The 17129-nt window shown below is 37.9% G+C and overlaps 1 protein-coding gene across 1 annotated transcript in view; it reads right to left on the reverse strand.

Moving 5' to 3' along the window:
• Window positions 1–17129, reverse strand: part of HAUS1 (HAUS augmin like complex subunit 1) — a 545328-nt gene that overhangs the window by 376656 nt on the left and 151543 nt on the right. The window contains exon 4 of the mRNA XM_044088993.1: window positions 1387–1521. Within this exon, the coding sequence (XP_043944928.1) occupies window positions 1387–1521 (135 nt within the window). The remainder of the gene's footprint in view (window positions 1–1386; window positions 1522–17129) is intronic.

Raw genomic sequence — 17129 nt, forward strand, 5'->3', positions numbered from 1 at the left:
GGACAGCCATGATTCAGTGGAGGAAAAAGCTTCTTGGGTAAGCTGTTGTAGTAGGGAGGAAGATTTGGAGGAGCAGATGACACTGGAGTCATCTACATATTGTATTAGAGTAGAGTTTGAAAGACTGGTATGGTAGTCGTTGATAAATACATTGAACAGGAGGGGTCCTAATATGGAGCCTTGGGGTACACCTGTTTTGGTATTTACAAATGGAGAGAAGCAGTTTTGCCAGATGGTAGACTGTTGCCTGTTGGTAAGATAGTTAGAGAACCACTGGAGAGTAGGGGGGATAGGTTAAGGTTGGATAGTTTGAGTAGTAAGAGGGGGTGCGAGACTGTGTCAAATGCTTTTGCGAGATCAAGAAAGAGTGCAGATACTATGCAGATACTATGGATCCAGAGTCACGGGCTCTGTTAACAGTGTCTAGGATTGAGATAAGGGCGGTGTTGGTACTATGTCCTGGTCTAAAGCCGTGCTGGGTGGGGGGAAGCAGTTGTTGTGCAACTAGGTGATTGAGTAGCTGGGTTTGGATATATTTTTTGAGTATTTTTGAAATGGGAGAGAGTATAGCAATGGGTCTGAAGTTAGAAATGCCAGAGTTGTTGTCACCTTTATGAAGTGGATGAACATATGCTTTTTCCAGATATCGGGTATGCATGACTCTTGGATAGATCTATTGATGAAGATGCTGATGGGGATAAGCTATTGAAGAGGCTGATTGTTGTAAGAATTCAGCAGGAAGGTTGTCAGGGGCAATAGTGCATGGTTTTAGTTTGAGAAGGAGTTTTTTTATGGTTGAGGCGGGTATGGGGGAGTGAGATACATTGTTCTTTGGTGGATTGGTGTCAATAGGAGGGAAGGTGGTAGTGAGTTTATTGATGGATTCTATGAGTTAAAGAGTGAATACACACACATATACATACATATATATATATATATATATATATATATATATACATACATACACACACACACATGTTCAAAATGACAATGTATTTAAAAAAGTGTGGAAGACGACTCAACATCCTTATCTAACAGCTAAAACTGCAAATCAGGAAGGGCATTCAAAAATGCACAGCACACAACAGGAGTATTAACTTCAAAGGTTAAGGTAGCCACAAACTGTCTACATAGGGGGAGGTGAGACATAAATCCTGAAGAGATGATGTGATGCTTGCAGACATCTGTCATTTAAATTTATGCAGTATAAATACTAAATGATGCGCTTCTGGAATATAAGTACAAAAAGTGAACTCTATTGTGACTGGCACATATTTTGGCTACATATCCAGATACATAATCTGACAAATAGCATTAGTCTGTGCTTTCTGGCAGGCTACAAATCTGCCATGAAATTACTGTTTACATAAAACCATGCATACTCACTCCTGCAAAGATTTCTCGAGTACCAGTGTTTTAGTCAGTTCACATCTCAGGCTGGTCAACTCTTGGTCCAGTTTTTGGATTTTCTCTTCAGTGGTTAAGCATTCTTTTTCCAGTTCCTCTACTGCATATAAATATCTACAAGAAAAGTAAAAGCAATGAACCCAAATTAAAAATACCTTTTATTTAAGCCTAATAGGAGCAGCTAAATTATATGATGTACAAGACAAGCCTTAATTAGCAAGATAAAGATTTTAAACAGACTAAGAAAGCACACTGATATGAAGATCTGTATCCAATACTTAAATAAAGGTTTCATAAAGGTTAAGACTTATTAAGTAACAACAAGCATTCCAAAATCTATGCTATGTGAAATATAGAATTTCATACTAATTAAATGTTCCTATGTCAGCCTGTATAAATTTTTCCAGTGCTTTTCTGTCCACAGGCAGGAAATTCAACAGACTAATGATTTCTAAATTCTTTCATAACTCCTTTTCCAATAAAGGATCAACAATGCCATTTCCACCAATAAAATTTCCTTCCATTACTGGCTTACAGAACATTGTTGTCAGTGGTTCTGCTAATAATAACCTTTCAGGATAACTGAAGGTACTTTAAATTGGCAAACCCTGATAATTTGTAGTGGCTCGTCCTTCATCTATTGAGAAAGCTCCTTCCTACGTCCAGGCATTATTTGAAAGTTAAATGATGGAATATACATTAATCTGGTACAAACAGTTAAGCCATCTATTTCAGTCTTTTCAAAATATTTCATGGTACAAACGATACACACACAAATCTTCAGAATATGTGAATACGTCAGTCTTAAAGAGTGTCCTAAATCAGTGGATGTAACAATTTGGTACTTGTGTGTTCTGCTTATTACTGCACCTTTTCAAGAACTCTTTTTCAAATCCCCATGTTAGAGGGCCATACCCATTTTAGTTGTCCCACTATGCCTCAACATCAAAATTACTGTGCCACCACACTCTGGCAAATTCCCAATTAGATCTATGTTCAGACTGCATTCCACCTGTAAGAATGCAAACCAGACTGGGTTCCACCTGCAAGAATGCAAACTAAATTTAATTTGGTATCCTTTCATTTTAGAAAAAGTTACTTTTTTACTTAAATAACACTGGCATATACAGCAGTCACTTATAAAACTCTCATATTTAAAATATCTCTGACTGCATACTGTAAACAGCCACTCTACAATATAACATGCAGTTTACATCCGGAAATTTTTATACAAATAAAAAAAACTTTTATGTGCAGTCACTTTCAGTTCCATTCTTCAGTTTTAATCTAAGCATTAATGACATAAGGTGGGCTTTATGCTTTACAGTTACCGCACTATTTTAACATAGTCTTTTTCAGCTACTTTTTGAAGATCCACAGCTCACAAGCCTGTGTGACTAACTGAAATGCTGCCAGCCCAGCTAGCTTGAATTTTGTAATTTATAGGTCACTTGAAAATATTAACATGATTTTTATAGAAATGTGACACTGCAAGCCCAGCTATCTGAAATTTTGTAAACAATCATATGTCATTTGTGAATATTAATATGATCCATAGGCTTGTCTTACAAATGTAAGAGAACTATATGTTATGTAAACTACTGGTGCATTAGTGTGTGTTGAACTGTATGTTATGTACAGACCTTCAAGAATGTAACCACAGTGTACCCGACTGGAAAAGGACAGAAATATATTTAAAATATATTAATGGTAGAAGTTGGAACATACAGAGTTAACTTGCAAAACGTCAACAAAATAAGTTAAAAGTGTTCTATGATGTGCTACAAAAAAGTCAGTGCAGCAAGCAAACACAATGTCTAGAGCTAGGGGGTTTCTTATTATCTTGAAACAGAAATAACTAGGTTTCAAGTGTAAAGTTTTGTTTATTGCTCTGTTTCTTCCTAGCAGCTGCACATCTGAGAGATAAGAATTTTTGACACAGAAATGTTAGTTTCTGTTAGCCTGGGAACTGAAGGCAGATGACAAAGAGTGATGTCATCCTGGCTAACCCAGCAGTAATTAATGTGCATTTTATATTTGCCTTTGGACCTGGAAGCTCTGATATCAGCACTTGCCTTGCTAATAATAAGTAACCAGTGTACAGTAATCTCTCTTAAATATAGATAGGAATATAGTAAAGATTAGTTTAGATGTTTTCTGTATTTATGTGAGACTGTCCTGTAATGTTTTAAAATGCTTCCTGTGATTCTGAAGTCATTATCAAATTATTGAATATTCTTGTTCTTTTATTTATTATTAAATATATTTAAACCTTTTAATTGTGACTGGTTTGTTTAGAGCTATTTAAGTTCTTTGAGTGCTTGCATATGTATTTGGTGCCACTGTATAGGCCATTCCTAAATAGCCTTGGTCACACTTACCATTTGGATAATAGTAACATTAACACAGTAACATTGGGCAGCCTTTGTTAAGCACCTTAAAAGTAGCTGATAATTAAGGGTGGCTGGTGGTAGCTGGTACTACCTTATAGTAGTCTGGGCAGAAGGGGGCATAGCTAGTAAACTTGCGCCAGCCTTTCCCAGGTGTGTGTTTGTATATCAATCACATTTCAAAGTGTGTGTGTGTTAGCTACTTGGGCAGGGACACGAAGCACTGGTTGGACAGAGGGTGCTGGAGATCTTAGCTTGACCACTCGGCTGAGATCTTAGCCCTATAGCTGTACCAATGGGGAGTCTTACTGGGGAGCTGGAGAAAGAGGGAGAAATCTGCCCCAGATTGACTGTGATCAACATACCTCCCAACTGTACTGAATTACTCGGTTTTTACAGAGTTTTGGGTCCAAATAATGGGGTGTCACGATTCCTGAGTGGCACCCCTTCATCCCCCCCCCCCTTTTTTTTTTTTTTGCGCTTTTGGAGTGGATGTCATCACGTGCGCGATGACATCAGCTCCGTCAGCCTGTCGGAATTGAGCTCAAGGGCGCACATTTCCGGCTGGATGAAAGCTTTCTGTTGTGAACTTTACTGCACGGCTCTGTTAGGGAAACTGCTTTTCTTTTTTTCTCGCTGTGGCTTACTTACTGTCTGCACAGCTCTGGTAAGCTTTTACTGAAGGAAACACCTGCCGAAAGGTATGAATGATTCAAGTCTAGTATTGTGAACTGCTGTTTCTCTTTTTTTTTTTTTTTTTATTCTAAACTAGCTCTAGTATAGAAACTGTCTGCTTTTCTTTTTTTCCTCGCTACGGCTTCCTGAAAGCTTACCGCACAGCTCTGGTATGCTTTTAATGAAGGAAATGCCGAAAGGTATGACTATGAATGAAGTCTAGTATTGTGAACTGCTGCTTTCCTTTTTTATTGTGAACTGGCTCTGGTTTGGAAAGTGCTTTTCTTTTATTCTCGCTGCGGCTGACTGGTTGTAAACTTACTGCTAACTGCATGGCTCTGATAATGACCGCTAAATGCCGAAAGGTATGAATACTAATAAAGTCTAGTACTGTGAACTTAAAGAGTTTGCTTCTGAAGTGACTTGAAGGAAAAGCACGCTGAACTTGCGTACTGTGCTTAATGTTGTACTGCTCAAGTACTACTGAAGGAAACCTCTGAATTTTGAACTGCTCAAGTAGTTTTTTTTTGAACAAGGTGTGCATTTCCTTCAAGTCAGTTCGTAAGCAAACTCGCAAGTTCACAATACTAAACTTCATACTTATCAGCATTTAGCAGTGGTTACCAGAGCCATGCAGTAAGTTCACAATCAGTGTTTATGAAGAGGTTCAGGTTGCATTGTACACAACAGCCATCAATCATAGTAGTAGAGCATATCTACAGACAGAGAAATAAAAATGAAGGTAAAATGGACCAAAAGGTGCATAAAAGACTGATATACATATTGTTCGGGATTTTGTAACAGCAGTTGTGTGTAAAGCACAGCTGTTTTCCTTCAGCCTTGAGTGTTTGTGGATTGACTCATTCAAATTTACAAACCATGGAAGCAGAAGTTGTGAGAATGAAACATGCATTTGTGAGGCATATTACATTTGAATGCAGTTTGCAGGTTAAGGCTCATTTGCATTACGATGGTACTCCATACAAAGGATTATTCAGATAATAATCGATTCAGAAAACTGGGATCAATGACTATACTAGGAGATTTCAAAAATTGTTTTTGTGCAGGATTACAGTATGTCTGGTCTTATAATGGCTTATAAGCTGGGCTTGAAAAATCAGTGATCCCAACTGGCCATTCAACATTCCGAAGGGATGTAAGCAGACTGCCTGGTAAAATAGATATTCAAATATGAAATCCATGTCTTTAGTCTGAAATTGTTTACTGGAACTATGGTTTCTTTTCTCCTCACTGTCCAAAGCTCTTAAAAAAGCTGCAGTTAGCAATTAGCAAAAATAAAATACAATAAAAAATAATTATAAATAAAATAACTAGTTCAAGTAACTGCAGCAGCACTCATGAAGGACCTCCCATTCCCTAATACTCACCTTTGAAAAGTTGAAGTTATTCAGAAAGGGGAAAAACAGAACTAAATGCAAGCAACTGAACAGCAACTACAAGGTAGTGTGTGTGTGTGTGTGTGTGTGTGTGTGTGTGTGTGCGTGTGTACGTGAGAAAATGCCTCCAACTGAATACACCTGGTGGCTAGAGGTAATCGGGCTCAAACCCTGTAACCTTGAGTACAGGTAAAAAGAGCCTAAAGTCCGTAGCCACCACCACTTCTAAACTTATTCTCCTCATATTTTTGTTCCATTCCTCATTAAATCTGTGTTTTTTTCAGGATTTTTGTGTTAAATCACTTAAGGATTAGGACTGAATTAACTAAATGATAGGCAACTGAATTTCAGACTTCATATTCTTCAGAAAATAAATGGTAACAAAACCTTGAAATTTGTCCCTATTTTGGGGCTGTATTTCCCCTATTATTGGCTTTGCCCAGTTTTTTTTGTACTATGAGGTTGCGAGCTATTGTGAGAAGTGAGAACTGAATTCAATACATGATGGCCATTTAAGTCCCAGTCTTCCTGGAAACTGCTGTTTTAGCATAGTGGTGTATATATATGGGTCCATATGACTTCATCGACAAGTCATAATATCGACATTCAGTACTCCGACAAGAAATCACCGACAGATGAAATAGTCGAAATCTCACTTCACCGACATTCACTAGTTCGACAACGAAGCAGTCACTAAGTAAATGCCCCTAACCACTGCACAAACCTCCTACACGTACTAAACCATGGTAGTCATGGATAGGTAAATGCAAACTCTGTTACAGACATTGAATAAATATGTCCGGGTTGTCAGGGAACGGAGAGGCAGTGTACCAGATAAATAATCAAGTTACTGACAGTGGTGGTACAATGCCTCTCCGTTCCCTGACAACCCGGACATGTTTACTCAATGTCTGTAACAGAGTTTGCATTTACCTATCCATGACTACCATGGTTTAGTATGTGTAGGAGATTTGTGCAGTGGTTAGGGGCATTTACTTAGTGACTGCTTCGTTGTCGAACTAGTGAATGTCGGTGAAGTGAGATTTCAATTATTTCATCTGTCGGTGATTTCGTGTCGGAGTAGTGAATGTCGATATTATGACTTGTCGATTACGTCATATGGACCCATATATATATATATATATATATATATATATATATATATATATATATTACACACATACATCGATATATATATATATATATATATATATATATATGTATGAATATAGGACTTTTGATCGAAAGATCAAAAGTCCGAATCCATTCCCACCTAACACACTTTAACGAAAGTGCTTTCATCGAAAAAGTGCTTTCATTAAAGTGTGTTCAACAAAAAAAAAAAAAAAAAACAAAAAAAAAACCCAAATTAACATTTTGCAAGCCCCCTGCCCCCCACACCCCCCCCACTTACATATTCTCCCTCCAAGATCACACTACAGTGGGGGAAAAAGGGAATTTTCCCTTATCCACACAGTAGTTTGACCTCCACAAACAGGCATACTTACGCAAAAGTGCTTCTTTGGTGAAAAGCACTTTCGCGCAAGTATGCTCGCACGTAATGGATTCAGACTTTTGATCTTTCAAAAGTCCTAGATCCATATATATATATATATATATATATATATATATATATATATATATATATATATATATATATATATTACACATATATATACATATATATATATATATATATATATATATATATATATATATATATATACACACACACACATTATATATATATATATATATATATATATATATATATATATAGTGTGTGCGTGTAAGTAGACTTTTATGATGGCAATGTTCTGAATTAGGCAGTTTTGTCATTATTGGTTCATGCATTTTGTTTCATTGCCTACTGAAAAATCTTCAAACAATAAATTATAAGTGTGCTGTATTAATAGAAGGAATACAATTTAATAAAGTCAGGAAGGTGTATCAAATAATGCATGTATGTTTCTTGTTCTGTGTGCAACTTGCAAGCCAGGGGCCTATGATTTCAGCAGCCCAAAGGTAATCTTTATCCTTCACTGGCCAGATGCATTTTCTTTGGATGTGGTGTGGGTTTCAATGCTGTTTCAATGAACATGAGTTTCAAGGGCAGAGAAGTTTTAATGCCAAGTCTATTTTCATTGTGAGACAGTGTGCTTTGTTTAGCAGATATCTATTAATGTTTGTGTGCATTGTGCTATAAAATGTAAAAATAAAATAACAATCATTGTGAAGTAAAACAGTATTTATGGTAAATAGGGCGAAGTAGTCTGGTAATGGAACATTGGAACGGCTGCAGGGGGACTCTGGTGCCATATTTTAGTTGTCTGTTCTTCAGTTTGCGTTTGAAAGTTGATATCCCACAATCCCATTGGAGTGGTTGGGGTTACTTAAGTATTTATGCAAATTTTATGTTAGTTGGCATACCGATTTGTACCTATTTTTTAATGGGCCTTGTCCAGATTTTTGATGTTTCCAGGTTGAGAGGTATGGTGATCAATGTGTGCTCTTAAGGGAAATTGTACTTTACTGTGTGTGTACTTCTCATCCTCCCAATGTACATGTCCCTCACTAGTGCTAGTGGTGAGGATTGAGTCTCCTTGATTATTGGGCCAGTGCAAGGCCATCACAGTCTGAACTACATCTAATAGGATTTATATTTTAAGATTCTCTTATTTATTCACTAAATTCACTTTGTTGCTAGTTTTCTTCTGAAGCTATCCTTCACCACTGATTTCTGGTTCAATTCCAAACTACTGCAGAGTCTTCATCAACTCCTGGGCATTTGTTCTGTCATTCAAGCATTTTCTTTTCAAACAGAAAATATTTCACTGACACTCTCTCTCTCTTTTTCTCTCTAAGCTTTCATATTGGCAGAAGACTGAGAAGCAACGTCCCCTTCCATTTACTGGCTTACTCTTAGATGACTAAATGTTTTTCCCTCCTTAGCCAGTTTTGCATCCAAGAATGTATTTGATCATCCAGGGGAAAAAGTACTAAGACGACAGACTGTAGCAACTTGAATCGCACACCTGCCTCTTGACAGTCCCTGATTATCAGGAGAGGCTTGCTTCCCTTCTACCTGGTACACAGCAAATAATATTTACCACATCTACTCCAGTGTTTACAATTTTTAATTATTTCCCTTCTTCCACAGTTTTGTCAGGAGCAGCTCTTTCTAACAGTAAGACTGCATTTTTACAAATATAGGTCTCGGCTGCCCTCCCATAGCCAAATTTGAAGCATAAACATAAGACCTCTCAACAAAAAATGTTGTAGAATACCAGTCCAGTTACTTATTTGTACTTTCATAAAATGGATGCAGTATATTCCTACCAGTTTCTCTTGCATACCAAAAAAAAAATCATAGTTTTTCTGTGCACTGCCCCTTTGGGGGAATAATTGTTTAAAAATAAAGTTAGAAGCCTTATGCTCAGCCAGTCTTTCCTTCATTTCTAACTGCTGATTTCTGCAGTTTTATCAACTCATCTGAATAGCTATTTGAAGTAGCTTTGATTTTTTTCAACCCTTTGTCAAACGACTTTATATATTCGTCCAGTGTCTCACTTAAAATCTATACTCATACCAGGTCTCTCTAAAACAAATCTGAGTGTATCTGATGATTTCCAGTAAGTTAGAAGAAAAAATACATCTCCTATACTAAAGCTGAAAACATGAAGCAACTTCATTGTTCTTCAAAGCCAAAGAATTTTCTTTTATTTTTGTACATTAGTTTCACTTATTTTTCCCATTTTTTCATTAATGGCACACAAGCAGTGTAGTACCTAGATAGTAACTGACTTTTACCAAAATGATAAATTTACTTGTTTTTTAAAACAATTCCTCACTTTTCACACAGGAGAGCTCCAATCAATGTGCTGTTCAGATTGAAGCATCTTGGAAGTCTACAGATTAGTGAAAAAAGTATATTAAATATCAGCCATTGGTGCATCCAGTATATTATGATATATAAATAATCATCACAGAAAGTGAAGAAATGCTATGGATGAGTACCAATTGTAGTCAGTACTGCAGTTATACACACTACCATAGTAAAACTTGCACAGTCAGTCACAGAACAGTGTATTTTAACTGATGCTTTGAAACTGTGGATTTACTACCTAATGGATACTGCTTATAAGGATCGATTCTCTCTCTCTCATTTTTTGTATGAAAGAACAATGTTCTCAAGAATCTTAATTTTTTTATGATCATAATTTGACTATAATGTATTGTACACCAGAGTAAAGGCAGGCAGTGTTACTTTATTTTCCAATTAAGCACATAAAGAGTATAAAAAAAGACTGTGGTGTTCAGATCAGCAAAAAAGAATTGTCCTCTTACTACTGCATGCTGAAAAGTCAAATACGATGTTTACACAGTAATAATTTTAAATCTAGCAAAAAGATTTAATTTACAGTACCCCCTATTCTATGGATCAGGTGGAGCAAAATACTGCTAAAAACCATTTATGATGATACACTTTTGTTCTGTACAAACATCTGACATGTTGACTGAGATGGGATAAAGGGTGATCTGAGGGTCATGTCTGCCTCTATGGGCCACAAACCCTGCATCCCTGGCTAGCCTATAAGGGATGCAAGAATTTGTCTCCCTCTAGTTTGCTGATGCACCATACTGTCTATGATAACATGCAAAATTCAGGGTTTCCAAACTTGCTGACAGTAATTCTGGCTGTAAGTACCCAGAAACATTTCCTTTATATGGATAGATCTTATATGAAAAACCTGCCTCAAGACCCTTAGTTCCCCCAAGAGAAATCCTCCAGGCCATGCCTTAACAGTCTGTTGCTTAGTGTCTGGGATGCTGGTTTAGTCTCAACAAGACTCCCAGGTTTAGGTTCACTAACTGTATCCACCATTACAGCTATTTTTTGATAAATGGTAGAAAAAGGATAGGGAAGTCCAGGGGATGTGCAAGTTGACACTGACTTTTTCTTAGATAACACTAGGGTTTTGTCATGAGTAGTCAGGCTTGGGATACTATCAGATACAAGAGGCCATGTGTGAAGTCCTTCCTCTTGGCCAGTGATCAAGGAGTCTCAATCCTCACCAAGGACACTGGTGGGGAATGTTCACAGAGAAAAAATACACACACACACTTTCAGATACAGCTCTCTGTATCAAGTTTCCCTTGAGAGCACACAGGGAATACACGCTCCAGTCCTGAGGCTGGGTTCTCTTCTCTGGGCCCCAAATAAGACTCCCAATTGACGACTACAGAGCCGAGTCCTTAGCAGAGTGTTCCAAGCCCATTTCTCAAACACCCTCTATACAATCAGTACTCTCAGTGTCCCTGTTCAAAGTAGCTGTCAAACACACACTTTTGATATTTGAATTTTCACATACACCTGGGAAAGGCTGGCACAGCTTACCCACACTGACAACTCCATCCAGACTAAGGTGCCACCAGAAGCCAGCTACTTTAAGGCTCTTACAAGGGTACCCTATTACACTTAGTAAAATTAATGCTTGTACAGGTAGTGATAACCAAGCAGCAAGACTTCCAGGAATGTGGAGCCACAGTGCCACTAAATAAATGCAAGTACTCTCAAAGGTTTAAAATTTTCTAAAAGACAAACCACAATGAAAGGTTTAGATATATTTAATAATAAAAAAGCATTAAAATACTGAATATCTATTTACAATAACAGCAGACTTTCAATCACAAGAGAAAAAACACATATAAAGACCGAAGACAGATAAAGAAAAAAAACATTTAGCTAATCTTACTGTATTTTTCTGACTGACTAAAGAATTACTGTTCCATAGTTACTTGCTAAAGCAAGGGAGGATGAAGGTGGGTGAGTGTCTCTGTCAAGTCCACAAAACAGAGGGCACATCTCGCATCTCTTACTATTCAAATACAGTTTCAGTGCTGGCTACAGAATGACATCACATCAGGTCACTGGAATCTGTGGTTCCCACACTACACCGTCACTAGTAACTGAGCCAGGATCTGGCACTGATGTTTCACAATACACACATGGAACTTTAGCTAAGGTTCTCACATCATCACACCATGTATTTCCAAGTCTCCTTTCAAACTCCCCTGCTGTGATGTGGTGGAGCTGTGCTACAGTACAAGTAGCAACTTAGAAAGGTCACTTTTCTTCTGAGACAAAAAGACTTTCTGATTCTATGTTTAGCCAAGCCAAAGGTACAATATTTGCTGACTGGGTAAAATGTTTAAAAAAAAAGTTTAGAGAGTTACAGAATCTACGAGCATGAAAAGATAAACTGCAGAGCCTTCAGAGACTCCCCCAGACTTGCTGACTGAATAGTCATTCAAGTAAATATAAATGTGAATCCCTTTGATTCTGCAAAACACAATTACTGGAACCAGGCATTTTGCAAATACTCTGGATACTGTAGATATAACCAAAGGATAAGGAGGCAATATGAAAGTGGGCTCCTCCTTTTTCGAACTGAAGGCACTACCTGCCATCTTTAGGTATGGGTATGTAGAGGTATGCATCCTTCAGATCCAATGTTACCAAGAAGCCTTGTGGAAGGAGAAGCAGAAAAGCTTGCAGGCTTAACACTCTGAACTTTGAAACATTTAGGACCTTGTTTAGCTTCGAAATAACTAAGCCTACCCTTCACTGTTGGTCTTTTCCTGGAACTAGGAATAGTTTTGAATTAATAAAAAAAAAAAAAAAAAAAAAAACTCTGCCTTCCTCTGATTGTGGTACTCTCACTATGGCCCCTAGCCACAAGGGATGCATAGTAAAGGAGACAAGTGTTCACTGGGTGCAGGAGGGATTCCTGAAAATATTTCTTACTTCTTTGAGTCCCTAAATATTAAATGCATATTAAGATGGCTTAGATAAACTTATGACATTAGTAATGTAACTTTAATCATTAATAAAATATTTCTGAAACATCCGGAGTCCTTATATGTTGTGGTTGAGTTGTTTTTATGGCATTTTTATTACTGCTGCATTTCCTTGGCTATTGTTGACTACTTTTTATTTTATTTTTTTCAATATGTACTGGGTTTGGCTCTTCTGAATTGTACTGCTAAGCCCGTTTTGGAATTTTTCTTTGCCTATGATGCTACCTGACTTTTTCCCTGTTTGCAGTGTCTTAGTACTGCATTAAGTATATGAGCTCACTCTGTTCCTGTTCTGATGTCTTTCGGCTTTTCCTGGTTAGGGGTTGCCACAGTGGAACTCCTGTCCGCTAATGACTAGCAGTGGATTTTTACGATGCCAAGGTGCCAGCCCGACACCCAACCTTCAAAGAAGGCACACCCATTCATGCACACACCTATCTGCATGTCTTTAACGTCACTGAACTGCGGGGAGAACATGCAAACTCCACACAGAAGGCGCTCCAGCTGAGAATCAAACGGGAGAACCTCTTGCTGTGAGGTGACAACGCTAACAGCAGCACTACCGCGGCCCTCAGCTCACTCCATACTATTTATAAAACAAATGTTAAACATTTCTGCTTGCTTACTCTTTAACCAGCTTGAAGCTTACCTTTATATTTTCTTGATCTTTATTTTGCAATCAATTGTTTTTTAGTTTCGGTCATCAGCCCCGCTCCGTTCAACCTTGCTATGCTTAGACTCACTTCGCTACCATATCCCTATTCCCACCCACAGTGTGATTTCCTTTATACCTAAGCAAACCACACCCCTGCTCTACTCTCCAATCAGTTCCACCTTCCTCTTTCAAAACCCATCCCTCTGCTATACCCATACAGTCACTTTCCCTTGTAGTACCTCCTAGCCTCAACCTCCACCCAATACTACTCTTACGCTATCTCCCCTCAATTCTCTGCCTCTGTTGCATACAATCTTATCTCACAATGAAATTCCGCCACTGCTTGCAATACTACACTACGCTACTTTGCTCCCTCCTCCTGCTTAACTAGTCCGCTGACCTACATGGCCATAAAACAAACGCTATCCATCTCCAACGCTCACGTGCACCTCTCCTCATTCTCCATGCACACCTTATCAATATATCATCAATAATTATATCCTTAGATACAATACTACTTCTCTTTCCTTTTAGACATCTACATCACGACATCAGTTGTCCCATTACAGGTACAACCAACTAATAACCAAAGTAAAAAAACATACTACTGTACTCCAACACAAATAAAACTTCAGTTGGATATCCATCCCAACCCATACGCCTACTGCAATACCCATTCAACTAATCAATTACCTTCTGTCTCCTGTTTTCCTACATCAATCCAAAACCCCACTAGAAGTAATACATACACCTCCCTACCTATTTGTAACTATGATCTTCTTATAACAAATTTCAATCTCAGAAGCTTTGTTAACAAATTCCCTGATATCCATACTACTTTGGTCACCTACTCTCCAGACACTGCAGTCATTACTGAAACCTGGTTTAATGCCCCACATCAGGGTTTCTGAAATAAAAAAAATGCTATAATATTATAAGACAGGATATGCTACATAAACAAGGTGGGGGCATAGCAATTATGTTTAAAGGCTCTCAATCTTGAAAAACTAAATTTTATCCCTCCAGACGTCCTTACTGTGGAAATTCTAATCATCCTCACAAAGCCATTAATATGATTACCATCTATCTACCACCAGGTAAACAACCTGCATAACATGGAATCCATCCTGTCTTGGTCATCTTTTTTTCTAACTCAAGAAACCATCATCCTAGGTGATTTCAACTTTGACTGGTTATCCTGCTCCTCTGACTCTCTTACCATCTTCATAAACTTAGACAACTTCATCCAAACTATTAACTATCCCACCCGCACTGATACATTCTCTAACAAAAACTGTGACTGGACTTTATATTAATGAACAAGCCTAATCTAAGGTACCAGGCAGGCTACCAGTCACATTAAGAGATCATGCCCCTAAATTTCTAATCCAGAGAAGAATACATATCCAAACCTACACTCCTTTCAAATACACCCGTAGCAAAAAGAACTCCCCTAACACTTTCAATATACTACTGCAACTTTGTGATTGGTCCCCATTAAAAAGCCTGCAACTAGACCATGCTGTAGAATACTAAAACAACAAATTCCTTAAAATACAGAATAACCTTGCCCCTTTGGCAAAATTCTCCAAAAATCAAAACAGCTCCCTTGGCTAATGAAACTAAACAACTATTGAAGAAAGGCATAGAGCCTTGTCAATTTACCATGCAACCAAAAACACAAGTGATTTAACTCTTTATCAGCATCTTAGAAATCAAACTAAGAAGAGTCATCAGTGATAAAAAAAAAATCATACTTTCTTACCTGCCAACAAAAATACTAGGACAACACACAAAAGTTATGGCATATCATCAAACACCTCGTTAACCCTGGTAAAATCTCTCCCCCGCTCTCCTCACAAGTATTACCACGGAGTCCTTAGCCTCAGAGATTCTCATTTCATCTACTCTTATCACTGCTCTCTAAAACAAACTAATCCTACCACTCATTGTCCCCTCAGCATCCTCTAATGACTGCTCTCTAAAACAAACTAATCCTACCACTCATTGTCCCCTCAGCATCCTCTAACGACACCAACTCCTCCTTTAAACCCATTCAAACTTCTTACATGAAAAAAATTACTATGTAAACTAAAACCCTGCTGTCTGGCTGCTGACCAGCTTACAAACTAGTACATAAAACTTGCTGCTCTTTCAGTTGCCTACCACATATCCGTACTAATAAAGCTCTCTCTCTCGCTCTGAACTTTATGTATCCAACCTATGGAAAATTTCTTATATTATACCACTTCACAAAGGTGGCCCATCTAGAGATATTACAAACTAATGACAGAATGCCATCCTCTCTCCCATTGCCAAAATCCTAGAGAAATGTATTCACCAGCAACTTGAGTATCACCTCACTACTAACAACCTACTATCCAGCTCTCAGCATGGTTTCAGACCTAAACACAGTACAAACGTAGCCCTCATTACCTTTACAGATACCATTCACCACCTCAAAATTAAAGGACAGCTAGACTCAGCTATTTTCGTAGACATGTCAAAAGCTTTTGACAGTGTATCCCACCAGCTTCTATTCAACAAACATGCCACTTATAATCTCATTACCTCAACCCTAAAATAGTTCCACAGTTATCTAACAGTCAACAGGCTACTAAATTGTCAAACACCCTTTCTCCTCTATTACCAGTCACCACAAGGGTATACTTGGGCCACTCCACTTTGTAATATTTACCAATAACCTCATTACTACCACCAAACACACCATCATCCAGTATGCTGATGATTCCTCTCTTATCTACTCAGCCCACTTCACGAACTGCAAATTAAAATGCAAACATCTTTCTAAGACAATGAAAATAACTTCACTAGTAATCAACTCATTCTTAACCCAAATAATTCCAAGCTCATATTCTTCTCCAACAAATCACCCAAACTGAGCACAACACCCCTCTCCATACACTCCTCCAATGACATAATAATCAAACCCACCAATCAGAAAAAGCTGCTTGAAGATGCAACAGATGATGCTCGAAAATTTAATAAACACATGTCTTACAATCGAAAAATTTCACTCTAAACTTGGTGCTCTCTACCGGGTTAAGCCTTACATTACACAACAAGCTACACGTGCCCAGCTAGATCTTAGTTGCTATCCACCCCCCTCTACTGCTCTTAGATATTTACAAATCTATCCAAAGCTGACCTAAATAGACTAGAACCCTGCGATAACAAAATTGCTAAGTTTGTCACCAATCAACCTCATAAAACACACCACTGCTCAGTTCTCCAACAACTCAAATTGCTGGAACTTCCCAACCTGTTAGTTCTAAAGCAACTTCCAACTGCCCATAAAATCATTTACAACCCCACTGACTGCCACCTCTTACAAATCTGGTACAGCCTAATACTAACTGCAGGCTCCAAAGGTAGTCCAATAAAATAATGCTAAAAGAATCCCTGTCTCAACTACAACTCCCTCTACTCCTATAAAATTGCCAAGGACTGGAACAATCCTCCTCAGCACATCTTACATAAGCCAAACCTGTCCACATTTAAAACAACCCTGAAAGATTATCTAAATGCTAACTGGCTTTGCCCCTGTATTACTCGTGGCAAGTTTTTCTCCTTTCTATTTAGTACTCTCTGCGTGCAACAGATGCCCTTTTTCTGGTAATCTTTTTGTACTGCTTGCATATTTGCTCTACTGGATATTGTACACTTTAGCCATCTATAAAATTTGTACCGAACTTATTTTTATAAACTTGTAACATATTTTTA

Source organism: Protopterus annectens, chromosome 1.part1 (genome assembly GCF_019279795.1).
Source record: "Protopterus annectens isolate FY-2018-M chromosome 1.part1, PAN1.0, whole genome shotgun sequence".
Classification (NCBI taxonomy): domain Eukaryota; kingdom Metazoa; phylum Chordata; order Ceratodontiformes; family Protopteridae; genus Protopterus; species Protopterus annectens.